General features: G+C 43.3%; 2 protein-coding genes across 10 annotated transcripts; one reads left to right on the top strand and one right to left on the bottom strand.

Annotated features, from left to right (window-relative positions):
- The first annotated feature begins 67 nt into the window (after window positions 1-67).
- LOC6606257 (peripheral-type benzodiazepine receptor-associated protein 1) lies at window positions 68-27,716 on the top strand. 9 transcript variants are annotated; one of them, XM_032721595.1, is made up of 19 exons: window positions 73-404; window positions 6,472-6,637; window positions 6,736-6,834; window positions 6,894-7,121; window positions 8,406-8,529; window positions 8,594-9,063; window positions 10,393-10,933; window positions 10,994-11,105; window positions 11,774-11,952; window positions 12,036-12,236; window positions 12,498-12,688; window positions 13,230-13,917; window positions 13,986-14,230; window positions 15,317-15,397; window positions 16,429-17,046; window positions 17,593-17,934; window positions 18,494-18,782; window positions 21,550-21,617; window positions 24,345-27,716. In XM_032721595.1, the coding sequence occupies exons 1-19, from the start codon at window positions 298-300 to the stop codon at window positions 25,110-25,112; spliced, it is 5,517 nt and encodes a 1,838-aa protein (XP_032577486.1). In that variant the 5' UTR covers window positions 73-297; the 3' UTR covers window positions 25,113-27,716. The 9 variants fall into 9 exon arrangements, with proteins under 9 accessions (XP_032577494.1, XP_032577495.1, XP_032577486.1 ...); XM_032721601.1 differs by having other exon boundaries at window positions 74-404; window positions 8,594-9,018; window positions 10,423-10,933; window positions 11,807-11,952; XM_032721599.1 differs by having other exon boundaries at window positions 74-404; window positions 8,594-9,018; window positions 10,423-10,933.
- LOC6606258 lies at window positions 7,164-8,336 on the bottom strand. Its single transcript, XM_002031027.2, has one exon. It carries the CDS (start codon window positions 8,195-8,197, stop codon window positions 7,406-7,408), a length of 792 nt encoding a protein of 263 aa, XP_002031063.1. The 5' UTR covers window positions 8,198-8,336; the 3' UTR covers window positions 7,164-7,405.
- Window positions 27,717-27,869: the final 153 nt, after the last annotated feature.

The following is a 27,869-nucleotide window of genomic DNA, read 5'->3' as shown; positions in this document are numbered from 1 at the left end:
AAATCGATTCCCCGCACACTGGATAGTGGGCATTGGGTACTGAGTGCTCGGCTCTGGGTTCTCTGGGCCACTCTGCTCTGGCACACTGAGCACCGAGCTGGCAGTTGGGTAGAAATCAGAGTACGAGCCAGCAGCGCGACCGAGATGACCCACTTTTCGGTATTCGCACTGAGACCCAACTGCTACTACCCACAGAAAGTGGACAACTAGGCGGAGTTTTTTTCTATATAGTAGCAGTAAAACGATCGCGTTTTTCGGATATATTATGTACAGCCTACGTAGCCTAGTGTAAACTATATGCATTTATGTGAATTTCCCAGCGCAAACGTGGAAGAGGAAAACAGGCGACCTGAAAAAGCAGCAGCAGCAGCAAGCAAGAAGCAGAAGCACAAGCAGCAAAAAAGGTTCGCAACCCGTTCAAAAGCCCCCGAATAAAAATTATTACAAAAAGTTAGGCCAAAAAAAAGGATAAAATCCTGTGCTTCCGAAAACCGCAATTTAAGCAAAAAGTGCCAAAATCGCGTGGTAAATACTTATTTTGCGCAAGCTAAAAAAAAGAGCTGTTATGCGAGCGAGCGAGCTCACGAAAAATTTCGCTGTACACCAAATGTTTGCCCAACAGCACCGCTGCTGCGTGAAAATTCCATTTTCTCGCCAATAACGTGAAAAAGCTCGCCGCGAGTGCAGTTAAAAAATCCAGTGAAAGATATAATGATTCCGCGAAAATGGTGGGCCAGTGAAAAGTAAAAGTGTAAGCATATCGATAAAGGAAAAAAAAAAACGAAAAAGAGCAGCCAGCGTAAAACTACACTCTCCCACACACACACTCACATGCATACATATATCCAAACATATACATATACATACTCGCCCACATGCTGATGCATATACAATATGCAAATGCGGGTAATCACTGTAAAACCAAGGCAGGCGAAATGGTGAATGAAATCGAAATTATAAAAAAATGCCTAAATAAAATCGGAGAAATTGGCTAAAAGCAGAGTTTAGCTACATTTTGGCATAAAAAAGCGCGCACCCACACACGCTCACGCATACACCCGCCACACACATACAGAGAAAGCGAAAAGAGCGAGAGGCACGTAAGTAAAGTAGATGTAAATGGCCAACGAAACTGGAGCAGCACCAATACCACTTCAAGTGCCACAACGGCAGGAGCAGCATGTGTGTGTGTGTGTGAGCGTTTCATATTCATAAGCTTCCAGCAGCAGCAGCAGAAAAGTCCCACTTTTTGGGTTCGCACTCTGGGGGCGGTTTTCACTTCACACTTGGACCACAGCCTGCGCAACAACAATGTTAAAGTTGTTTTCTGCTGCGTGCGTAACACACATACTACATACAGTGTACACCCCCCACACACGTTCGTGTGTTTGTACGTATGCATGTACATACATATGTATGTACACAAAAGGTATCTACAGCGTGCATGCGGTTACCGTTACCTTCTCTGAAGCGGAGTTTCAATACCCGTAACAGCACTTCCCACCGATTGAATGCCTTCACGCATTTCGTATATATTTATAGCCCACTGTACTCAGTTTCCACTGCAATGATCGAAAGTCACGCGTCGATGGCCTGGTACACGGTGCGGATACTTAATACAACATTATCACAACCAATGAACAGAAAGACTTCATAGCTTCCTTCTATAAATATATAGTTTTTTCTGTTGATCAATGAAAACTAATTGGCCAAATTTTAGTTATTATGTTGTATAGTTCATACTTTCTTAAGAATGAAGAACTTAAGTGTGCAACTATTTAATTGAATTTTCTTTTAAGCCAATAGAAAGATCCCCAGCGTTGAAAAATATAAAGAACGGCTTGAAAAGAAAAGCCATTATAATTTTATTGGATTTTTTTCGAGCAGGATTAATCGTTGAGTTTGGCCAATTTAGACAGATGGCAATCATTCAATAATTTATATGCTGGGCTGCCAGCCAAACTGCGACCATGAGATGTCCACAAGCGGGGATCCCCCTGCTTCTCTTTGAACCCCGCCTACTTTCCACTACCCATTTCCCGGTTCGGTTTCCCATCCCATAACTGTGCTATGGTTTTTTCTATAGTATTTCAGCGCCAGAAGCGACGAAATTCGTGGTACTGTGTGTGTGTGTGAGTGTGCCTGTGTGTGAGCAGCTTGTTATAAATAGGCAAGATAGTTTTTGTGCTCGTGTTCTGGTTCGCTTTTTTCCTTGGCTCTGCGATTGAGGTCATGCCAGCAGCAGGATAATGAACTTTTCCCAACATCTTAAACGTAATTGTAATTGTAATTGCTCGACTTTAAAAAAGTTTCTGCTCGAAGTGTTATTTTTAGGACTTGGCACTCGTCATATTCTCGAGCACATTGTCGACTATTTATGCATGTAATTGTTGGCAATGGCTGTTGGCCCCTGCCTTCGTTGGCTTTAATTGCAGCAATTAGAAGCACTTGATTGTTATGGCCCAAGTGTGTGAGCATTCAATTAATTGAACGACAGCTCATTAAGAAGGCATCGAAGAGCAGGCAATGGTGCATTAAAACATTCACCGACCTTTGCTGGTGAATAAATATTAGCTTGATATGGCCAACTTTTGCATTTTTCGTCAGTTTGTCAAGGCAACCGACTCCGGATGCTAATTAATTGCCTTTCTTTGCAAACTGTCTGTCAACACACAAGGTGGAAATTGCCATTTTGCAGTTGCAACTTTTGTTCTCCGGCTTTTTTTCTTGGTTTTCTGTGCACTTCATTTCAGAGTAAATCAAAGTTGCTGCGCGCCAAAACCCGAAAACGCAACAAAGTTTTTAAATTAGTTTGTCGAAGTTTGGGGCCAACAAAGTTGGCAGGAATATTTCGTCTCATTTCCTTGTGGCTTTTTTTCCAACCGCGAAAAGTCAACGGAATATTGTTTTAATTACGACTTTTTGCATATTTCACTTGTCGCCATGCAGTTGTAAATGAAATTACGCATACGCCACGTTGTGCGGAAATAAAGATACTGAGATGACAGTGGTTACCTTCCCATTCCCTGCTTTCTCCCTGTTAGATAACGTGCCTCAGTGCCGAGTGAATGGGAATTTTCCATTTAATTTACTCCGATGGCCGCAACGACTTTGGCCAGAATGTGGGTTAATAGAGTGTAAAGCATCGCCAGGCCCCAACCCAGTTTCGGGTGGCTTGGTCGGTTCCATCGGACCTCCGCTGCCTGGTGCGCAGTCTGAGGCTCCGGCTAATCTGCACTTTAAGAACTCATTAAAATTTCAAGCCTCCTCACAACACCACCAGACATCGATGCCACCTCCTCATTGAAGAACGCACTGAGACCAGAGGTTAAATGTTTAATTGCTAACCAGATCGCTTGCTAACTGACAGCACTTTAAGTAAATAATAGCCAAGGATTTCAGTTTAAATGTGTGTACATTAATCATTCATTTAAAAAACTTATCATTTGATTAACATAATATTTATTTTAATGATTGTTTCGCATTAACTTGATAAGTTATAAGCTTAAAGTGACATACATTTTGGCTTATTAATGGTCTGATGGAATGGACCTTTAACCAAGGATAATTAATTCATGGTGGCTTCAATTTTGCTCTGTGTTTGGGAGGCTGGCAAACAAGCCGCCTGTGACGTAGGCTCCTGTCGCTGTGTGTGTGCGTACATCCACGAGTGCGTGTGTGTGGGTGTGTGGAGATAAATGGTGCCAAGCACTGCTCAAGTCCACGAAAGTGTGCGGCAAACGGTGGGGTGCTTAAAATAGTCACCGACAGGCACAGACAGACACTATCGCTGGGTGCCCAGCGGAGGGTTTAGGCAGGACGAGGGGAATGGTGGAGCTAGTGGGGGGTGGTGGTATGGTGGGAGAGGAGACGTAAGTGGCTAGAGCTGATGTTGTGTTTGAAGACAAACAAGGAAATGACAGCGGCCGGATAGCAATCTAGGGATTCTGCCGGACAAAGAACACGCCAAATATATAAGAAACTAACTGAAAAAAAATACACCTACTGGTAAATTAAGAAAATAATGGGCTATCATGTATTACAACGTGCAATTAGCTAAATAAACTTATATCTTAACAAAAAATAATAACTGAATAAATCAAAATATTTTGAAAAACAAATTCCAAATAAAATAGCATTGCATACTTATATGAAAGTGCCTTAGTATGACAGCATTATCTTTTCAGACTTTATTCTTCCTGGCATATGAAAAGTTGGTTTCAATGAGTACTATTACATTTACTTATGCATATCTTCGCGGGAAATTGTATGAGGTCTTTCTTAAATTTTCGTTTATTTCTGTGTACTTTTACAACTCACATCAACAAAGGCCTCTCGGCCACATCGACTTCAATTGCGAAATGCTTGCAATGCGCTTCATCATAATTAAAAAATCCTGCGGCCCACATGCACACCCACACAAGCGCAAATACACCCACACACGCACACAGCAAACACGGCCACACTGGCTGTTAGTGTGAAATGTTAACAATTAGCAGAGTAGCGTAACGGTAACAGCTCTGTTAACAGTACGTGTCCTCTGCACATGCGCGAACTCATTCTCTCTCCAGAGGGATATTTTCTCTCTGGCTCACTCGCAGCCTATGTAGCTGACCTCCTCGCACTGTTACACTCAACTATCTCTTTTGCACTTCCGAAAATTAGAGTAGAACCATTAACAGCGTCAAAGTAACAGTAACAGTAGTAGGGCAAATGTGCTTCTACTTGTTGTTGTTCTTGCAGTTGTAATACATGCACACACACACACACGCACGCTCTATGCATAACAGCAACTAGTGGCTGTGCTTCTCCCATCGCTTTTCCCAGTTCGCATTTTCCATTTCCCTCTCACATTCACATTCAAGTCGCGCTACACTGCAGTTGTGTCAGTGAGTACTTAATATTTATGGTGCATAGTGTATAGTTGAAGTGGAATGACAGGACATCAAGTTGCTATGATTGTCAGTTAATGAGATAATTACTGTGATTGCGGGTCACCTGGAATACGTAATTGAGCCCCAACATTACTTTACTTTGTAGTCAAGAAGTTTTCGCACAGATTGTAGAACAAGTTGTTAAGGTTTGAAGGCTTTGAAAAGGTTCTTTTGCAAATAACTATTATATCCTGAATACAGAAGCATTTTAAAGATAAAATCTTGAAATGTAATCTTTTTTTACAACAAGGACTATGCTTTTCGATAGCAGGTTATTTTAAATTGATGACCTTTCTTCGAAATGTAGTCCTGTAAGTATAGAAGAGTTCTAAAGAACCCAATTTTCTAATAGATAGAATAAAAGTATCACATGTTTTCAAGCAACAAGATGCTCATCCACCTATAGAAGTTGCCATTAAAATGCCGTTGTGGGCAGTGCTTGAAACCGGAAGGGCGTTTCGCAAATGCCGTTTGGTTCCGGCTAAATGCTGTCATGCAGCCGCCCACTAGGGCGGGGTACCACCAACACGAATGCCGAAAGCAACAGCAACCACAACAACGCATGAAAGGCGAAAGGCAGCATCATCCCCATCATCATCATCATCATTGGCACTGGATAAACGCTGTCATAGCTTTTAAATGTCAGGCATCCGAGCCATCGGTATCGGTCCACATAAACAGTGGCATTGACAGCCCACCGAGTGGGTGGTGCAGTGGGTGGTGGAGTGAGTGATGCCGGGGGTGGTGCAGTGGTGGTCCACTGGCTTCCGATGGATGCGAGCTTTGATGTATTAATAACAATTTATCGATGCAGCGCAGCTCCGGTAAATGGATTTCAATTTTGTATATCCTGCATTTAATGATTGGATTAAGGTTTCGTTTATGGCAGAGCTCAAAATGCCAACCGGCCGACTTCCCTTAGCACTTGGCCAAGTGAATCGGACTTGATAACTGTATCTAGTCTTGCCGCAGTCTAGACAAGCTGGCGCCTTCCATTGTCTCAGCTGGCAAGGGTGGCGTATGAGTAATGCAACTCTTCGGTGGCGTATGCGTAATGTTTGCGCTGGCTCAGTTCGATTTGGTGTGCCCGCTAGAAAGCATGGCATCGGCATACCGTTGACGATAAACCATAAACGACAGCATGTGTTGCACAAACTATGAAATTGAGATAAGCGTTTGAATGAGCCGAGCCGACCAATATAAGATTTTGTAGGCTGTGCGTGGACAATAAATACGGTCAGGCAGGCAATTAACCCAAAGTTCAAAGTTCGCCACACTCCAAACACACACACGTACATCGCACACGCACACACACTGACCCCCAAGGACACGTGCGTGCCAGGCAGCTGACCTATTTCCACACTCGCCAGGCAGCAGGCACCAGCCATCAGACGCATGAATAAATAAGGGATAATAAAAGCAGCAACTAGTTATAGCTGCCAAGTCCTGCAGTCTTTGCCCAGCGGCAGCTCGTCCATTCGTCCTGCTGCAGATTCACTGACCCCATTCTCATGTGCGATTATCGCTTCCATTGCAGTCGTCCGAGGGGCAGCCACAGCATGCCGTACGAGTCGATGCACCACCATCAGTCGGCGGCCGCTGCCGTGGCCGCTGGCACCACCCCCAACGGAATGCTGGACGCCCTCAGCCTGCAGCTGCGCGATGCCGAGATGCGGCGCACGGAGATCGAGCGGGCGCATCAGGTGAGTGTCCTTCCAGGTCTCGTGATTTCAACTGACACTAAAATTACTTAATAGCAATAGAACATTTTGTTAATCTGTATTTATACCTTTTATTCTAGGAAACCCTGGCACAAATACGCAATCTGAGCGGCAGCGCTCGTCCCGATGCCGAGGCGGTGGAAAATCTGCAGTCGCGAGCCCGGGAACTGGAAAAGAAGGTGACTATATGCCCCCAAATCATACCTACTCAATCGTACTGAACCCCAAAAATCCATAGGTTGCGCTGGAAAATGTGCGCTGCGAGGAGCTGCAAATCGAACTGACCTCGGCACTGAAGGCCAAACAGGCATCCCGCTCGGCCTGCTCCGGAATGGGGAGCGTGTCCTCCGGTGGCGGCGCGACCATTCCTACATCGGCCAGCAGCTCCACCGTCACTTGGGCACCGACAATCAGCCACCAGGACCAAGGATCCGAGATTGATATCATAATGGCAAAGATTGAGCAGGTATTTAAATGTAACAAATCTCCCAGGAGTGCAAATGGTATATAGATCTTTATGAAAGTGGCAAGATTATTTAAAAGAACAGCAACAACTAACAGACAGCTAGTAGTGGGTGCACAGTGTAGCCTCGAATGAAATTATATTTCGGGTTGGAAATCGATGGGAATGATTTAGGAAATGATTTCCAGCCCGAATTAAAATTTATTTCAAAGCTCAGAACCCAAGTACCACGTATCCAATCAACGTAAACAGCCAGTGTTACAGTGCAGCAGGAATGTGTGTTGTGCCTAGTCCTCCATGTTGCAGGTCTGCTCCTCGGGCCTCTCGGCTAGAGCCTCCTCAATAAAGCAAGTGACTTCCAGCTCACTCAGCAGCGATTCGTTGGATGAGCACTCCGAATCATCCTCCACGTTGCTCGGCGAAAGGCAGGACAGGAAGCTATTTATGCTGTAGATGCTATTCTCTCGGGAGGCACTCGGATCCAAAGAATCGTTTGGTCCGATCTGGGTGCTACTTTCGCTGGAGCCCAGGGCTCCCTGTCGGAACAGCTCATCGGTGGTACTGATCTGCAACTGGCGACGCAATTGCTCATTTTCCCCGGCCAGCTGACAGATGATCTGCTGGTTCTCGGCACTGCTCCGGTCCTCGAAGTCGACAGTCAGCTTCATCATATCCACCATACGCTCGATGCGGGCATCCTGCTCTTCGACCACCTTCGACAAACCGGCCAGGTAGTGCTCCTTCAGCTGGTAGGTATCGATGAACATGTCCCCTTCGCTGTGCTCCCGGTACTTCTCCATGATCAGCTCAATGCCGTGTTGGAACTCGACGCCGGTCGCCTTGAGCTCGATGTTTTCTCGCAGCATCTGCATCTGCTCGTCGTCGTCGTTCTTCTCGGTCAGGTACTTCAGCAGCTGTTCCTCGCGAAACTTGAGGCAGTTCCCCAACTCCTGATCCACCATTTTAGCATCGATTAGCAGCTCATCGGTTTTGAGCTCCAGTTGGGCCAGGCATTCGGCAAACTCCTTGTACTCATTGATAAGACCGCTTTCGGCTCCGGAAGGCACCGAGCTATCCATCCCGTCCAGCCGGTCCGTCTGGTTTGGATTGCTTACGTTGAATTTGGATTTTTCTCTATACAAAATTGTCTGCTTTGGACTTCTCAGGCCAGTTGGGAAAATAATAGGTCAATGCTAAAGTAATAGCCTATTAAGATGTACATTTCCAAGTTCTCTAGAGGATTGCCATGTTACTATATGTATCCTATGTATCCTTATTGCCTTGCAGGATAATCGAGTGCTGGCCGAGCTGGAACAACCTCGCACCTCGGCCAGCGCCAGCATGTCAGCATTGCCGCCCAGTTCCATGTTGAGCACGGTAAATAGCGAATTTAGAACCATATCAAAGAGTGGTAAGCAAGCCAGAGAACACACCAATCCCGAAATATATATTAATGGACTTTGTATTGCCCGCAGAACTCGAAGAAGAACTGAACCGTTACAAAAGAGCAGTTCTGGGAGGAGGCGGAGGAGGAGGAAGTGGCGGCGGCGGCGGTGTCTCCGCCCTATCCTCCGGCTACTCGAGCCTGCCGCAATCGCTGGCCTCTACGCTGCCCAATGGTGGGGCCAGCACCAGCTTGAGCGGCACCAGCCTTGGCTCGCACAGCGCGGCCGCTGCTGCTGCCGCCCACAGCGTCTCCGCTGGATCGGGAGGCGTGGTCGGGGGCGGCGGCCAAGGCGGCCTTTCATCCATATCGGCCCTGGTGCCCAACTCAATCAGCGGCATATCCTCGAGTCTAAGCAGCCATGCCATTCAATCGATGCAGTACGGAACCGGACAGACGTCCGTGGAGAAACTGCTGAGCGGAACTAGTGGAATCTCTGGCATTCCACCCCTGCCGGTAAATATTCACACGATGAAGGCTATGCCGACGGCATTAAGTCAGGTAAACCAGCTATTTTCAATCGCAATGAACTACGAACAACAACAGCAACCACAGCAATTATGTACCGCTGCCGATCGATTTGCTTACAAGCTTGCCACATCTAGAAAGTGCTACATATATGCGTTATAAGTTGTATGTAAATTCGATCCGTTTGAGTAGCCATATAGCCTAGCCATATAGCATATAGAGCGACCATCCGCTTCTGTTGATCGTCGCTGCTGCAGCCAGCGGCCGTTTGTTGTAGTCTCATTACTGATGAAAATAAATACATTCCCATCCAAAGCCACACAATGAATATCACATTACACTGAATCACAAACACCCATTTGAAAACTAAATCGTTTGAGTATCTGTATTCGACCTTTGATTGCCTGTTACATAAGTATTCTCTGTATCATTGAAATCAAATTCGCTGGCATGCTAGATATTTCATTGTAAATCACTCGTATCGAGGATGGTATTAGTTATAAATGTCACTAATATTATTCATATATCATTGGTCATGCACAAATCGAAGAACTGCTTCGTATACTTCATTTATTTCTTGCAAACTTTTATTGTATTGAAATATTTTTGAAGCATTTCTTCGTGGTTTATATATTGCTAAAATGATTGTACACAACCATGCTCATGCATCTGCTGCATTTACAGACATATACATGCATACTAAGTTTGTATCTTTTGAAGGAGTTACATGTTTGAAAGCTTTCCGTTACTCGTTGATAAACTTTTTGATGGTGATGATTGTATGCTAGCCGTGTTGCATAACCATGAATCCTCGCTTGGAGACGGCTTAAGTTAATTGCAGATTCAATAGCCACTCATGACCAGCCGAAAATCACCACCAACATGCTCAGTTGTTCATGCATAGATGTCCATTTAAGACGTTCTAGATGCCTTTTTCCACTGGCAGCCGAATAAACGTGTATCTGTGATCTCTCTTTCCGTTTTATGTGCTTTCTCTGTCTTCCCTTTCTCTCTCTCTCTCTACTACTACTACTATAATAATGATGAAATCTCTAAATCGATTCCCATAACTCCAATTATGATTGATCTGCGATCGAAACGAATCAATGAATCAATCGACTCGATCTATATGTATGTCTGCATCTGTATCTCTGTGTGTGTGATCCTATGTTTGTGTAACAACACCTGTACAAATACCACAAACACAACAAATACCCTGTAAATTCTGAAAAAAACACGAATATTCAAAATTCCACACAAATAAATACTCACACAACTAAAACGGCAACTGAAATTGAACCCGAATTGAATTTGAATTGGAAACAAATCAAATTTCGAATCGAATTGAATCGAACCGAGAAGCGCGGAACAATACAGCTGTACAATTTGCAGAGCACAACCATGCCCCTCCTGTCACTCAACTCGCATAACCTGCCGCCCGCCGGCTCTACCAGCTACTCGGCTCTGGGCGCCGGTGGCGGCACCTCGCTGACGCACCCGACCATGTCCAATCTGGGCCTGCTGGACACTGGCACCCTCCTGGGTTCCACCGGCTTGAGCGGATTGGGCGTGGGACCAGGTGTTGGCGGCATCACTGGAGCCACATCTCTGTACGGCCTAAGCGGCGGCGGAGGAGCCGGTGGCCTGGGCAGCTCCTATGGTCCGCCGTTCCTGGACGTGGCGTCGAGCGCCTCGTACCCGTTCACCGCGGCCGCCCTGCGACAGGCTTCCAAAATGAAAATGCTGGACGAGATCGACATACCGCTGACGCGGTACAACCGCAGCTCGCCCTGCTCACCCATTCCGCCGAACAACTGGGGACTGGACGAGTTCACCGACGGCCTCAGTGTCTCCATGATGCACAACCGCGGCGGCCTGGCATTGGGTGCCCTAGATTTGGACAGTGAGTATAATGGATTAACCATTATCAATGATTATTAATAATTTCGAATTTAATAAACAGCTCGCAATCATGGCCTAAATGGAGCCAGTGAACCGCAGGTGGATATGTTGGATATTCCTGGAAAGGGCCGCTGCTGTGTGTTCATAGCCAGATTTCCCTATGATCCTCCAGAGTAAGTAGTCACGACTTTTATTATATGATACCTAAAAGCCATTTCCCCATTGCATAAAGTTATGAAAGTCATTTACACGAAACAAATATCACTCATCAATCTTTAATTAAATAACCAACATTAAAAAAATCCAGAATAAATTCAAAATTTAAGATATTCAGTTTATTATTTATTCCCTTAAAACATTTTAATTATAATTACTTAATACCATTTATGTACACCTATTTAAATCAAAATCGTATTGAAACTATAGAGCCGCCTAAAAGTATGCAATACATTTATTTAACTTTTCTTATCAAGATAGCAAACCAGTCGTATACGCGATATCATATTTTCGTAGCTTACTAGCATTTCAGCATTTTACTCTCAATATAAAAGGAATATAACTACTTTACTCATAAATCCATATAATTGATAGCTAATTACTTAGATTACTAATGGTATTCAACAGATTTCTTTAGTACTATTTAAGATACTTACACTGAGCAAGCAATTATCTGTTTTCGTTATATGCTTTTAACTTCAATCTTCTTAACTAACCAATGAGTTCTAAATACAATATCTAAACGATTTTCCTTATGCGCAATCCTTAAACGATCCCTCCAACGGTTGTAAGATTAACCGAACCTATGCCGAGAACACATCAGATTAACCTTTGTTATTTTCAGTGTTCATAATGAATTCCTTTCCATGCCTTGCAGGGAGGCTGAGGGCGAGCTCTCCCTGTGCGCCGGCGACTATCTGCTGGTGTGGACCAGCGGTGAGCCTCAAGGTGGCTATCTGGATGCGGAGCTGCTGGACGGGCGACGCGGCCTTGTTCCTGCCTCCTTTGTGCAGCGCTTAGTAGGTGGGTTAATGAGTGCCAAGCCCAATAGCTTACCCGCGATATCTGCCTGTATCTGTATTTGTATCTGTATCTGTATCTGCTAGGCGACGACCTCCTGGAGTTCCACCAGGCGGTGCTGTCGACGCTGCGCGATGCCGAGGACGGATCGATGCAGTGCGACACCACGTCGCTGCCCTCCTTACCGCCGCACAACCCATTGCTCACACACACCCACGAGGATCTGGCTCGCTTGAGTGAGACGCACACCGATCTGGAGCACGACCAGGACGACATCAGCGACAATGGTAACTATTCCCGGTCCAAAATCACTTGGTCCTTTCAACTTGTTAATCTTTTGGTTTTTGTGGCGATCCTCGAATGCGTCGCCCTGTGCATGGCATGAATGTGAGCATTACTTAGACCCTTGATTAGACTCCCGTTCCGCGACTTAATCCACCTTGAGCCGTTGGGGCATCGCTAGCACCTAGTCCGCTGCATTTAAAGCTGCGCTATTGTCCCTGGGTCAATTAGCTGGCTAATGACACACTTCTTGCTCCTCTCCGCAGTTCCAGCACCCAAACACTTGACGCTGGAACGGCAGCTGAACAAGAGCGTGCTCATTGGCTGGTCGCCGCCGGAGCCAGTGGGCTACAACCTCATCGACAGCTACCACGTCTACGTGGACGGCGTGCTCAAGGTCACCGTGAAGGCCAACGAACGCACACGCGCGCTTATCGAGGGCGTTGACTCCACGCGGGTGAGATGAGCTGCCAACAGTGGGAATGAGAGTCATCTTAAAATCAAGAATAGATCGTTTTTAGGATCTACGAAGCAGTGGCATGCTTTGAAGCACCATCCAACCCCAAGATCAAATACTAATGCCAGTGAACCGTCTTTAAACAAGATGCTGTCATGTTGTTCTTAGACGATTTACTCCGGTTCTAATATTCCAATTCCACTCACTATTTAACTTTCGCATGTTACCAATAAATAATCGAGTGCAACACACACATTTATTTATGACTAATACACTTACGTCTATGTCTAATAGCAGTAAATCGCAATGATCTTGTGGTAAAAACCCTACAAATCTGATCTATCATATCGTACTCCTTTTATATCCACTTGAATACAATAACTATACCATATTAAATTTGGCATTCAATCATAACATAACATATGGTAACATAATGTTTCATAAAAGAGAACCTTTAATTTATTCTTGATCTTATGAGACATCTCGCTCACTTATTCATTTATGAGACCTAGTAATGACATACGATTATCTGCCCCTCCAGCCGCATCGCATCAGCGTGCGGAGCGTGACCCAGAACCGACAGACATCGCGGGATGCCGCCTGCACGATGATCATCGGGCGGGACACCGCTCACCTGGGCCCCTCGGCGGTGCGCGCCTCGCACATAACTTGTTCCTCGGCGGTCATCTCGTGGCTGCCGGCCAACTCGAACCACCAGCACGTGGTGTGTGTAAACAATGTGGAGGTGCGCACCGTCAAGCCGGGCATGTACAGGCACACGATCACTGGCCTGGCGCCGAGCACCCAGTACCGGGTGACGGTGCGGGCCAAGCACCTGCGGGCCGTGGGCCAGCATGCGGCGAATGTGGGCCAGACGGGCGGAGCTGGGCGGCCAGGACAGGAGGAGGCGCCCGGAGCATATGCCGACTTCCGCACCCTCACCAAGGGACTGCCCGATCCGCCGCAGGAGATTCAGCTAGAGGCCGGTCCGCAGGACGGTACCATTCTGGTGACATGGCAGCCGGTTAACAGGCCCACCTCGACGGGGCCTGTAACCGGCTATGCTGTGTACGCCGATGGTAAGAAGGTAACCGACATCAACTCGCCCACCGGCGACCACGCTCTCATCGACATCGGCAAACTGGGCGTCTTCAATCCGCGTGCCGTGACCATACGCACCAAGTCCCGCGACTCTCAGTCCGCGGACAGTGCGCCCATCTTGATACCAAGTAAGCTCTATCCTTGTCATCAGATTGAAGCATCGTTGATTAAGGAACTCTTCCATGCTATTTTGTAGATACTGTGCGCAATGCGGTGGCTCGCAGGGGTCCCAATCAGATGGGCATGGGTCCGCAGTTGCCGCAGGGACCGCACGGGATGACGGTGCAGCAGCAGATGGGCGGCATGCCCGGCCAGCCGGGTCAGCAGGGCCAGCACATGATGGGTGGTCAGCAGGATCACGGCCAGTACGATCCCAACCAGATGCAGCAGCAGCAGCAGCAGGGCATGCAGCCGGGTCAGCCGGGTCAATCGGGTCATCAGGTGAGTGCGACGCCGTGTTGGTCGTCCGGCCAACGCGTACACTGTAAATAATGTTCTGTGAACTCGTTTCATTTTATCATTTCGATTTCCAATTGGCTGAGAGCTCTTCTCAATTCGATTGTAACCTTAACTTGAAGCCAACACACCACCGAAGAATGTACATACATAAGTTGATCTCGTGTAAACTTCCACATACCTTCTACCCACTCGAATGCTAGTCACACAAAAGGAATACCTTGAAATTTAAGAACCCATTGCTTGTAAAACCGCGCACCTCCATGCCAAGATTGAATCGGAACTACCCGAAATCCATACGAATACACACTATTGACTCGAATCATTTCTGAAGTTTTATATTTCTCTTGAGAGTTCCACGTTGAGCTTTATTTATTTAAACATTTTCCTCTTCCTTACATCTTCTCTCTCTGTTTATCCTCCAATATCTTTTTGACTGCCTTAAATTTCCAATACTATATCCTACTACTACTACTTTCGGTCGATTTCTTTTGCAAATGAACCTATTATATACATACACTGAGAGAAATTGTTGAGACAATCGCACAAAATTCACACAAATTTCACATGTCAAAGAACTGCGAGACAATTGAGTCCTCGATTAGTCCTTGGCGATAAGAACCCAAGCAATTGAATTGAGCCCTTCTTCTCCCACCCAAAGAACTTGTATGTATGTAAAGTTATTCACATTTTACTTTTATAATTTCATATTATTTTTGTACTTAAGAGATATGCCAGAGTATGCGACTTTTGCTAGAACCCTTTGGTTTATTTTCCCTTCGATTTTGGGTTCTCAGTTAGTTTGAGTATAGTTCACAACTAGCATGTCAGCTGCAAAATGCAATTATCGAATAACAATAAAATATATCTAAGATTTTGAACTTGGTTGAGTTATTCCGATTTCAAGTAGAGTTCTAACTAAATATTGAGCGGAAATGCCGATCAATTGTCTTAAGGAAAACGCAATGCAACGAACAATTTTAAACGAAACAAGTACATGTTCATTTTCATTATATGAAACCGAAACCAAAACTGAAACACCTTGATACCGATACCGAAATCGACAAACAGCCCGACGGAGGCTCCGGATTGTTAGGTGGCCTGCTCGGTGGCCTCTTCTCGAAACCCACACAGAATCAAGTGAACCAGAATGTAAGTTATACCCACAACATCTCCGCATATTGTACACATACACACACCTCGCCACACAACACACTAGCGTTAAGTATCTGTAACACTTTGCGTACAAGTATCTTCTAGATTCGATGCATATTTATTTGGTTAGCTTAGCTACAATTATTGATAAACAACTGCGACAATTAGGCTTGTATATTCAAGAAATAAAAAACAGACCTTGGTTTGGCTTTCAGTTTTTATGTAGATTTTTCTCATTTTTTTCCTCAGTTAATAAATAACTATGCCTTTAGGGAAGAAAATTAAATATTTCGGCTGACCTGTAAGTACCACTAAAATCTTAAAGATTGGAAAATAAATATTAAAACAGGGCTACAAATTGCATGGCTATTTCTGGTCCTACGATCAGTAGGTCTTAGAAGAAAGAGTTACCTTAGTTTACCGCGATTGGACTCAGTGCTTAGTCAAATTATTGTCTGATTATTCTGTCCAAATGTATCTACAAATACCTCAGCCTACTAATATATATAAGAACTCCCTTTATACATATGTGTACATATGTAAATGCTAGAAACATGTGTAAACACACCCACACAAGTCACTTGAAGATACCATCAAGACTCCAAACATAAAGAAACTCCGTGCTTTCTTACTACCGACAACATCCTAACCCCTCAGTAATCATACTCGTTTAGCTTCGTACTTCGACTATCAGCTATAGATCTTTGGCTTTTCAGTTTCTATATATGTATTTAGCTCGTAATGCTCCATTGAAACACTCTACACACACTAGACTAACACATACAGCTTTCGTACCTCCTTAGTAGTCTAAAGAGATTATGCTAAAGCGATCCAGCTAAACGCAGACGCCTCCACTTTGCTAAACGTAAACCTCTCTAAAGACAATGTGAATGAAAAACAGAGTACTAATTACCAATTGCAACACCCCGAAAAAAGAAAACCAGTGTCCAAAATCAAACGCTAACAAAATTTTAAATTCATTCAAATTGATTCAAATTCCTGCGATCGTCGCCATCACCATCAACCAGGGCTATCAGCCAGGCCAACCAGGAGCGCAGCGGGGCATGGTCCCGATTCCAGGAAGACCGCAGGGACCACAGCAACAGCAGCAGCAGCCCTACGGACCCCAGGGTCCCATGGGTGGGCCACGCTTTCGAGGACCAGTTCCCGGGCAGCTTAACATGCAGGGCCAGCAGATGCAGGGGCAGATGCAAGGGCAGATGCAAGGGCAGATGCAAGGGCAGATGCTGGGTCAGATGCCGGGTCAGATGCCTGGACAAATGCCTGGACAAATGCCTGGTCAAATGCCAGGTCAGATGGCTGGACAAATGGCCGGTCAGATGCCTGGTCAGATGCCAGGTCAAATGCCCGGTCAGATGCCTGGCCAAATGATGGGACCACGAGGACCGCTCAACCAGCAGCAACAACAGCAGCAGCAGATGCAGCAGGGCCAGATGATGCCCGGCCAGCAGGCAGGGCAACAGCAGGCCCAGCCCGGTCAGCCGGGACAACCGGGCCAGATGCCGGGAGCACAGAAGAAGCCCCGCTACTTTGTGGCCATGTTCGACTACGACCCATCCACGATGAGTCCCAATCCCGATGGCTGCGACGAAGAGCTGCCCTTCCAAGAGGGCGACACAATCAAGGTAAGCCCCCTGATTCCCGAGATAAGCTAATCCACACAGAACCACCAAGACACTTTCCAGCCGCAGCAGCGATCTCACCGAGCAACCAACCAATGGTGAGCCCGATCCGATCCGATTGGATCCGGTCTGATGCGATTAGATCCGCAAAACCCAATCGAAGATGCAAATTGGATGCATTGGCGACCAATGATGAATTGGCTGCGCTTGCTTGTTGCGCTAATTGAATGAATCAGTGCATGTTTTTCCTTCGCTCCGATCTCTTTACATCCTCCGTAATCTCATCCTAAGAATCAGATTCGTTGAGAGTTAACCCCCGCCCTCCGGATCAAACCAACCCAACCCAACCACAACTATCTAACCAAACAGTACTCTATATCCACTATGTAGACGTTGTTCTCTCTTCTAATAGTTCCATAAATACTCGTTAAGTTAGCGTTATGCACTCCAATACACTTAACAACTACAATAATCACTCATTGCCCCATAATCTATGACCTACCACTAATATCTGGTTATTCCGGCATATGCCCATTTTATCTAAAATAGGTATTTGGTGATAAGGATGCGGATGGCTTCTACTGGGGCGAGCTACGTGGCCGCCGGGGCTATGTGCCGCACAACATGGTCTCCGAGGTAGAGGACACCACCGCCTCCATGACTGCCGGTGGCCAGATGCCCGGTCAAATGCCCGGCCAGATGGGCCAGGGCCAGGGAGTCGGCGTGGGCGGCACCGCTCAGGTGATGCCCGGCCAGGGTGCTCCGCAGCAGAGCATGCGCAACGTGAGCCGCGACCGCTGGGGTGACATCTATGCCAACATGCCCGTGAAGCGGATGATCGCGCTCTACGACTACGATCCCCAGGAGTTGAGTCCCAATGTGGATGCCGAGGTAAGTCTAAACTTGGGATCATTATTTTCCCTGTTGCTCATCCGATTTGCACACGAAAGCGACGGGAAAGTCAGGCAGGAACTAGTCTTATGGGTGGTCTATTTGGCAGCTTACTGCCAGGATTTAGCCAACATGTTCTTGCTCCGGTGGCCAAAGAAGTGAGTTCTGTCTCAACGATAAACATTATTGCTAGGAGCTCTGCTAGCTATGAAAAATCATTTTCTTACCAATAAGTAGGGTAAATAATCATACTTGGGAAAATGCCGCCAAATAGTCCCACACTGCGTATACCTAATATTTCACATAAATAGTACCACATTACGTATACGTAATATTTATTGTAGGCAAATACTATACTTACTTCCCAGCTTAGGCTAATACTAAATGCAATTAGGATGCCTTTATTGCCATTTGTTCTTGTATAATTATATTTATAAAAATATAGAGATATATAAAAGAAAAGCTTGAAGTCTTAAGATCTTTAATTTATAAATAATATTAATATATTTATTAATATTTTAAATTAATTACGTATGTTTGAAATCTTCCCCCCTCACAGCAGGTGGAATTGTGTTTCAAGACGGGCGAAATCATACTCGTCTACGGTGATATGGATGAAGACGGTTTCTACATGGGCGAGCTGGACGGCGTGCGCGGCCTGGTGCCGTCGAACTTCCTGGCGGACGCGCCCGACCAGTACAACAACCAGATGGGTCCGGGCGGAGTGGCCGGCCGCGGCGGTCTAAGCCAGAGGGGCAGGGGTCAGGGGCCAGGAGCGAGGGGGCCGCCGCCCCCGCCACGTGACAACATGATGCCCGGAATGGGCGGGCGCGGCCAGCCGGGCAAAAGTAAGTAGGCTTTGTGCAGATCGAGCTGCCAATGGACTTTCGCATTTTCGTTTACGTACTCTTCAGTTATTCTTTGGTTCGAATTGAATACGAATTAACCAATGATCGAACGATACTGCAAAACGATTCGAAGAACTTTAACGGGCTAACAAAAGTTAACGTGTTTTGTTTAACGTTTTCGGTTCCTTTTCGGTTGATTCGTTTTCAAAAGAAGTCTGAAATACTACAAAATAATACAAAATATGTACTTTAATCTCGAACGCACTTTATAAGATGAATAACTATGCAGGTTCTTCCAGACAACATAACAATTCCACCAGCGGGATAATATATACTATACTATAGCAATCCATTTCTGTTCCGATACCCCAAGTGTTTTTTCGTTTTCGTATTTTGATTTCGTTTTCCAAACGATATATATTACAAATCAGCGAACACAGAGAATATTTTCACTCCTTCTCTCTTTCTGTCTTAACTCTCTATCGCAATAAAATTTCAAGTGAAACAAAACAGTTACAAGTTAAATACAATTTCTGATTTGAACGCCGCTAATTTGATTTCCATTACGATTCCGAGCGAACTTTTGTACAACTCTTTTCTCCCATTTTTTTCCCCTTAATCTTAAATGCGATTTTCGTTGATGTACAAATTCAATAATTTCCAGCACCAATCAGTTTGATAATTCCAATTCTTATATATATATATAAATATTTCTTTCTTGTTTTGTACGACTTTTGTTTGGATTCCAATGAAATAATTCTAATCCAATAAAAATATACAATAGATAGTTGTTGTTCTTGTTGTTGTACACACACAATATATCATTTTCCAAAGCATTTGAGCATTACCATCGAAAAATCACCAATCATCTCGAATTGCAGAAGTTATAGAATGAAAATTCGAAACTTTGGTTCCATTATTTCATGTTCATGAACTTTTTCCCTGTACATAAGTCTTCACCTAGCTTTATTTTTATTGTCTGTACCAATGATTATTATTATTTGATTTCCTTCATCATTCTCGTATCCTGTCTTTCCCTGTCTTGCGTGCCTTTTTCTAGACGTGTATAATTCTAGATGGTCTCTTGCATGATACTTATACTAAAGTATATTTGAAAACAGTCTTCGTTTCTTTTCGCTTTTGTTTCGATTTGTTCGAATTTTTAGTAAAGCAATTGTTTGCCTTATCGATACGAATTACTTGCACCTGATTGCCGAATGAGTTCATTGCTAAGTTGATCACCACCGAGCCACATAGATCACAAAGTCAACCTCTGAATGTGCCATGTGCTTTGTACCGATGACGAAGTAGTGCTAATGCGAAAGTCACCCAGAATGCCCTGATTCACCGACCAGAAAGCGGAGCGAGTGCCAAAGATTAGTGGTGTTGGCCAGTGGGAGGACATATCCGGTCGGGACAAAGGTCCTAGGGAACTACGGTTGAGTAGAGGAGTATGATACCTCTAGCCAATGAATCCTTTAAGTCCCGGATACCCGTAAACAAAACTGAAACCGAAACCTAAAAAAAAAAAAAGAATACCCCCAATATCGTTTGAACGAGTACGAGTATCTGCTTTTCGAATCAAATATTTCTTTTAGCGTTGATTCCTCTCGTTGATTTATCGTTTTTCGATTTTCTGTTCGTTTTCCGTTGACTTCTTTCCTTCTGGTTTTCTGAATGTTGGTCTTGTTTGTTTGCCAATTAGCTTCTTCGATATATATATATATATTTGATATTTGTTAATTTTTGTTCCAAATATAACAACAAAAACAACAACAGCATCAGCAAGGGCTCCAAGCACCAAAATCCATAAAATTTAAATTCTCAAATAAATACGAGCAGTACTTTGTGTTTAATGTACATTTTATATTGTAAAATACCTAATTAAAATTTAATCTACTTATTTCCATATAACAACTACTACTTATATATAATGCAATATTTACATACTAAGCCGATTAAGTGCCCGTCCACATGCTATACATATAACATGTATCTTATCTAAAATATACTCTTAACTGCATACCAAAGCTTGTGCAAATGCAAGTAATGTACCGAAATCTGAACATAATTCAGAGAGCCCAAGAAGCCCGATATCGGGGCTGAAATAGGGCTATATTTCGTTAGCCAAACGAAGAAGGTAATATTTAATTCAATTATAATCTACTTACGTCTGGACCAATAACCACTATCAAATCAAATGCAATCATCTAACTCAACTTTTTATCTCTCACATTTTAACAATCCGATTTAATCTGAATCCTCTTGGCGCCTCTTTATCTCGTTTCAATTATGTCTTTGCGCAAAACCAAATTTAAAACATAACATTTTTGAAAAGCCCGTATTGTATTTGGATGTCAAGCGAGACCTTGGGTCCATTGAAATGTTTTATTTACCCCTTTCATTTTGAGTTGTCGATTGATTTGTTCGTGAAGTGCGGTGAATTATATAGATCAACGATTATTTGATTAACCCCAACTGCGCGCGGAAATGAGTAAATGAGTAAAATATATATATATCCAATGTTTCCAACCTTAACAACATTAATCACAGTTTCTGAACAGGCAGCTCCGAACTATATCTGCAAATTCAACGCGAATAAATTCAATATTTCGATTCGTTTTCATTTCGATTTCAATGCCTTATTTCGACCTGAGTTTTAATTACGATATTTTCCGTTTTGACTACTACAACTTCTTTCGAATAATTTTTTGTAATGGTCTGCTGTGGTAAATGTGAAGTCTTTATGTTATATTCGTTGCTATAGATGCTCGCCCTGCTTCCCCTACACTGTTAGACAACACGGGCCATCCTGCCCCCGATCACCAAACGCAGGTAAATACTCTTTCTCTTTTGTTTCCTTTTGTTTTGATATATCGAACGTATGTGAAAAGAAAGAAAAGATATATACAATACTTTCATTTGTTTGTTTGTGAAAATAAAAATGCTAAAGCTAATCTAAAGAAAAGAGTTAAGAATACGCCAAATGTAACCAAAACTGTTCACCTAATACCCGAAACCGTATACCTACCATCTTATTATTGCTACAAAACAGATACAACAGATACTACAACAACAGTTACCTACTCCTGTACCTGTACCTGTACCTCTACCTGTACCTATATCTTTACTTGCTATCTCTGTCACTCATTACTTTTCGGTTCCGATTCTCGGCCAAGCAAAAAGCCCCCACTCGATAGAGAACCCGGAAAGAACATATTATCCCGACACTCAGACAGATGTGGAACACGCCATCTCTTTCCCTCGACATACTGCTATCGCTTTCCTGCACACGCGCCGGATGTGTTGTGCGGACTCCTTCACACTCGCCAGTACTCGACTTGATCGTCCATTGTTCCGTCCTCTTTTCTCTCTCTCTCTCTTTATGTCTATAGCTAATACGCATACTTCCTATCTCACCATGTCTATATGTATCCATTCCAATCCCAATTCAAACGCTTACAGTACAGTACTTGAACATTCCAATTAACGATACCAGAATCAACTGATTTATATATACCTATATATATATAGTACATATGTATAGCTAGCAACATGTTTATCTTGTAGTTAACATCCAAAGACAACAGCGACATTATAAATACAAACATTCCAACCAATCAGCAAAGGCTCGTCCGTGTAAAGATACAATCCAAGATCGTTGCATTCATAGTCTGTAATATACTCGTAATCGAACTCAGAACAGAACGTGTATGTGTGTATAGTCTGTATATAAAATCTGACGAGGATTTAAAAAAATATATCAGCAACGATTTCCACAGCAACAATCATTTACATCGATTTTTCTTGAGTTTGTCGTCCACTTGATTTCATACAATTCAATTACCTTATTTTTCTAACTATTTCACTGCTTTTTATTTGCTTTTTGTTCATTTTTCCAATATCTACTCAGCTTACAGACTTTCTAAGCTTTGCAGCAGTTGATCTGCCAAGAAGAGTGGATAAATCAGTTTATTTTGCTACCCAAAATATATATATAAACTCCCAATAACATCAGATGAATGGAAAACTAATATGCTTTTCCTGGTCACTGGAAAAGCCGCTTTTACTTGAAAATATGCCAGATATTATTGCTTTTTTTTTAGCCCAAAGAGCAAACAGTGAGATAAAAAGCTTACCAATTTGTGTACAAATATCTATTCACACAGTATCCGAAACTCCTTATCTTAGAATCGCCAAATACCAGATACCATATATGCCAGATACAAAATACACACTCAAGTAAACGTATTGCTGATAAGACGCGATGCATACCTATAAATATATATATATATATATCTATATATGAATACATTTTTGTTTTCTTACTGGTATACGCTACTAATTATATTAATTAATTGCTACTACTACTATATGGAATATTGGATGTAATGTGTACAAATTTCTATGTGATTCACTGTATGTGTAATACCTTGAGTTTTTGGTTTCGTAACTTGCTTTTTAAGTTCTTTTCCCCGCCTAAGTTGAACCCAAAGTGTATTTGCTTTCGATTACTATCAACATTTCCCTCATATGATTTCCTCTGGCTCACCATCGTCAAGTATAAGTTACCCAACTAGATTTGCATTTAGCTTTTACTTTTACCAATGCTCAAACACCGAAGTGAAATATATAGCAAAACGATGACTCAAAACACAATGTTTGATTTGGTTCGTTTAGTTCATCGACACAAACTCATACCGGATGCTAAAGATCCGCTGAAGATTTTTGATTTCAACAATTATCTAGACACGTTCACCAAACACCACCTTCGACATTATTTCATCAAGGTAGTGTAAATACATAGAGTTCTAGAACCATAGAAGTCCGGTTTGAACAGGGACATCCAGAGTCCTTTCGCACTGTCCGAAGTTTTTTTTTGTCAGAATGCGTATCTTTTTTGGAATACATATACATTTTATTTTTGCCATGCAAGTTTTTGTTCTCTTTTGGCCTTAGGCTCCTTTTTATTGATTTTAGTTGAGAAAATGTTTTGAGAAACGTTGCTAGTTCTACATATTTTTCGTTTTGTTCCGAACAAAGGAAGTGTATAAAGAATCAAATCACGTAATGCTACTGTTACTCGTTTCAATTGAGGGCCAAAAATCAAGCCTCCTGCTACCCTCGCTCCATGCGGAGATGATGGCACTCGGAGTCCATTGATTGATTGCTTACCGGCCTGGCCTAGCACTATGTTTCATCTAGAGCGAATCCCGCACGAGGATTCGAGTTCGGTTTTTTGACTAGCCTCTTTCCGTAGTTAATGAAACGTAGCTGCCATTATTAAAACACAACCAATCCATCAACAGCAACTCGTCGGCAAATGCTCGAGGACCTCGCTAAACTAACCGATACCCCAGCTAACAAAATAAAAAACATACTTGAGAGAGCATTGAAAGAAATCCATGAAAATATTAAGAAACCCCCATAAATATACGTACCATATATATATATATATATTCTTAACTTAGTTTGCCATTCGTTCAATGCGCCCACCTGATTCCCGATTGGAAGTCCGACTAACGTGTCTTTTGTGGTCCTTGGACCAACGCCACCTTGCAGGGGATGATCGGTCGCGTTGGTAATGTCGGCCTGCAGCAGCAACAGCAACAGCAGCAGCAGCAGCAGCAACTCCAACAGCAGCAGCAGTACGGTCAGCAACAGACGCAGATGGGACAGCAGCAGCAGCAACAACAGCAAATGGGACAACCTGGAATGATGGGTCAGCAGATGGGTCAGCCGATGGGTCAGCAGATGGGACAGATGGGTCAAATGGGTCAGATGGGTCAGCAGCAGATGGGACAACAGCAGCAGCAGCAGCCGCCGACGACACAGGCGCAAACGGGCGGACTATTCTCCGGCGCGACTAGCCTGCTCTCTGGTGCTACCTCGGCTGCCACCGGTGGTCTATTTGGGTCGAAGCAACCGCCTAAGACGGATCCAATGCAACCACAAGTTGGTGTGCAGCCAGCGCAGCAACAAGCAAACGCCTTTGGTGCCCAGCAGCCTGGCATGGGCATGCAGCAGCAGGGGGGGATGCAGCCGGGAATGCAGCCCGGAATGCAGCAGGGCATGCAGCAGGGCATGCAGCAGGGGATGCAGCAGGGGATGCAGCAGGGGATGCAGCAGGGCATGCAGCAGGGTATGCAGCCCGGAACGCAGCAGCAGCAGCCACAACAAGTGCCACCGCAGGCCCAGGCGCCGCCTCCAGGACCGGGCGCCGGATTGCTGGGCGGGCTCAAGGGCATCGCGGCAGCGGCGCCCGGCGGCGATGTCCTGTCGAAAGGCAAAGACCTCTTCGGAAAATTCGGGTTCGGCTTTGGCAAATAACCCCGGTCATTCTATAGGGTCCTGTTATATTATTCGTAGATTAGACTTATTATTACTATTATGATTATGATTATTGCTATTGATTACGATTACTAAGCTAATATAAAGTAAAACACAAATGATAATAATGGACAGACAAACCAATGCTAAAGTTAAAACCCATACCCGGTTCCGAACTGTAGGCCAATGCACATGTTGTTGTTCTCGTTGATATGAAATGATATGATATGATATGACTAATAGTGCTAATACTAATGGTAATATTTTTTATTAATTAAATTAATGAAAATATTATGAGTGACCGACGGACAACAGCAGCATCGGCCGAACAGCCGGGCCACAAAAAAACCAAAAAAATGAAAAAAAAAACAAAGCCACAGAAAAGCCCAGATAAATTGTTGTAAAATTATTTAACAAATTGCCTGCCGGTTTAGGTGACTGCAACTCCATTAACCCACTAAAGGATAAAGCTCTATAATACAAGACCACACACACACACATATATATACACAGATGCAATACACACCAATCACATAGATACTGAACACACATATATTATACAAATACAAGTAAGCGAGGAGAAGAAATATATTATATACATACATTATATTTACAATTATTTGTTAACGCACATTGTTAAATTTGCTACTGTTGCTGACCAGTTTATAAATAAAAACCAAAAAAGAGACGAGGAACGTTATAGAGAAGATGAGAAATGAGAAGATAAAGCAAACACATAAGGTAAACTAAACCGAACATAAACATAAACATACATATATTATATGTATATATTTAAAATATATTGAAAACTAAATTGAAATACACTAAAATTACATTTATAAATCAAAACACAACCGAATGTTGAGAAATGTCAGACGAGCGGAAGGACGAAAAACAAAAATACATACATTAAAGTAAATAAATAAATCGATATGGTACATATTTACATATATTCGCATATACTAAATACGATTTCGCATTCAAGCCAACCTCAAATCGGGCGCATTTCCAAGACTAGGCGACCTTGACTTCCAGTCCAGCACAAGAAGATCACTTTTCCCAAACCCAAAGCCCGAATTCCCCATTCCACTCTATTCTCAATCCAGTGATAGCCTGAGCCAAATACCCATCCTAATCCCAAAATCCCAACCGATCCAAAAAACCCAAATTGAAAGCCTTCGACTGCTCGACTTAAAACTTCTTTTCAACGCCCCACTTTCTCAGTGTTTGATGTCCATAGAAGCCATATGCGATAAATATCAGTGTAACTTAAAGCAAACCAAAGACCAAGAGAGATCTACTCCTACATAAATACATATATGGGATACCCAAATGGCAAATACAAATATAATGTACTAAGCACAAGATCGTAGCGTTATAGACCCAGAATACCAAGAAGACCCAGAAGACCCAGGAGACATGTTCACTAAATTCAGCAAGGAGACCTTCTCACACCTTCTTTAGCAACTTAAGCCGCCCCTTGCTACTAAGTACTTCCTATCGCTATCTATCTACCCCTGCCTATCCAAAGTACACTCTTTCGAACGTTATTTTAATATCAATTACTACCAATTACGAATTACCAACTATCAACTACTACCGATAGTTAGTTACGCCGCATACGACTAGTTCGGTTTCTCTCACGGGATAGTCTGCTTTTGAATCCGATCGAGAGATGATGATAGTCAAGTGTTTCCTAATGTTTAAAATTGCAGATACAAATACATCGCGTACCTCTTGCTTTACGAAGAAATACAAACATTCAAGATGTGAAGAGTATAAAGATAACAAAGTATATTAATGAAAAAATCTACCAAACAAATACATTAAACGAGGCATATTTAAAGAGCGCATAGAGTTGCATATGTACATGTGCTTGGCCGGCAAAAATAATTGTGAGCAAACGATTACTTTAGATACACACACACACACACACTTACCATAGATACACAGATACACTTCAATTAAACCGATCACTGTAAATTGTAAGCAGGCAAATGTGCAGTAGTGTGCGGGCAGAACAAATTAGATATCGGAATTAGCCAGATGTTTTGAATGGAGACGGACTTACCGAAATCGAAACAAGCGTTAACTTTTCCCACGTAACTGATTTAAATCTTACAATAAAGTCACTGTATTATTATTCAGCCACATCGAAACTACAATTACAATCTACAAGCCTAACTTCGGCATCCACCGAAGCCGTTTAGTTCCCGAAAAACCGGAAAATATATCACATCCGGTATACGGGGACTGACCGGAAATACACACTTACACACAGACACAAACATACAGACACACTCTAATATAATCATTTACTAGAAACACCTATACAAGTATACAACAGTTTATTTCCTCGGAAACCAAGCGAACAATATAGAATAAATGAAATTAAACTCCCATTAAACACACACTGGCAAAACAGAAAGAAAAGAAATGATAATGGCAATGAGTACTATGCAATATGAAATGGATAAACAAAACAAATGAAAACCAACTAAATTGTTATACTGTATTATTATACTTTTTCTATAAATTATAATTTCCTTATTGAACGACAAAAAGCGAAAAAAATAATAATTAAACAACAATTTCAAAAACCAACCAGCATTTCAATTGCCCTAATGAGTTGTGAATTCAGTTGAGCGGCATTACTCATACGACACGTATGCCACCATGTAGATTACCTATTTGAGTTCCGCGGCACGAGGCGTTCTTTATGGGCCCTTACAGCAGCAGCTGTTTATTCAATCTCGA

Source organism: Drosophila sechellia, chromosome 3R (genome assembly GCF_004382195.2).
Source record: "Drosophila sechellia strain sech25 chromosome 3R, ASM438219v1, whole genome shotgun sequence".
In the NCBI taxonomy this organism is placed as follows: Eukaryota; Metazoa; Arthropoda; class Insecta; order Diptera; family Drosophilidae; genus Drosophila; species Drosophila sechellia.
This window is presented reverse-complemented; position numbering and strand designations above follow the sequence as displayed.

What these genes read in the sequence shown, in the direction of transcription:
- LOC6606258 (XM_002031027.2), bottom strand. Translation starts at nt 8,197, where the DNA reads ATGGATAGCTCGGTGCCTTCCGGAGCCGAAAGCGGTCTTATCAATGAG.
- LOC6606257 (XM_032721595.1), top strand. Translation starts at nt 298, where the DNA reads ATGCATTTATGTGAATTTCCCAGCGCAAACGTGGAAGAGGAAAACAGG. An exon ending in AAGCACAAGCAGCAAAAAAG is followed by an intron (nt 405 to 6,471) that starts GTTCGCAACCCG and finishes CTTCCATTGCAG; the next exon opens with TCGTCCGAGGGGCAGCCACA. An exon ending in CGGGTCAATCGGGTCATCAG is followed by an intron (nt 14,231 to 15,316) that starts GTGAGTGCGACG and finishes ATCGACAAACAG; the next exon opens with CCCGACGGAGGCTCCGGATT.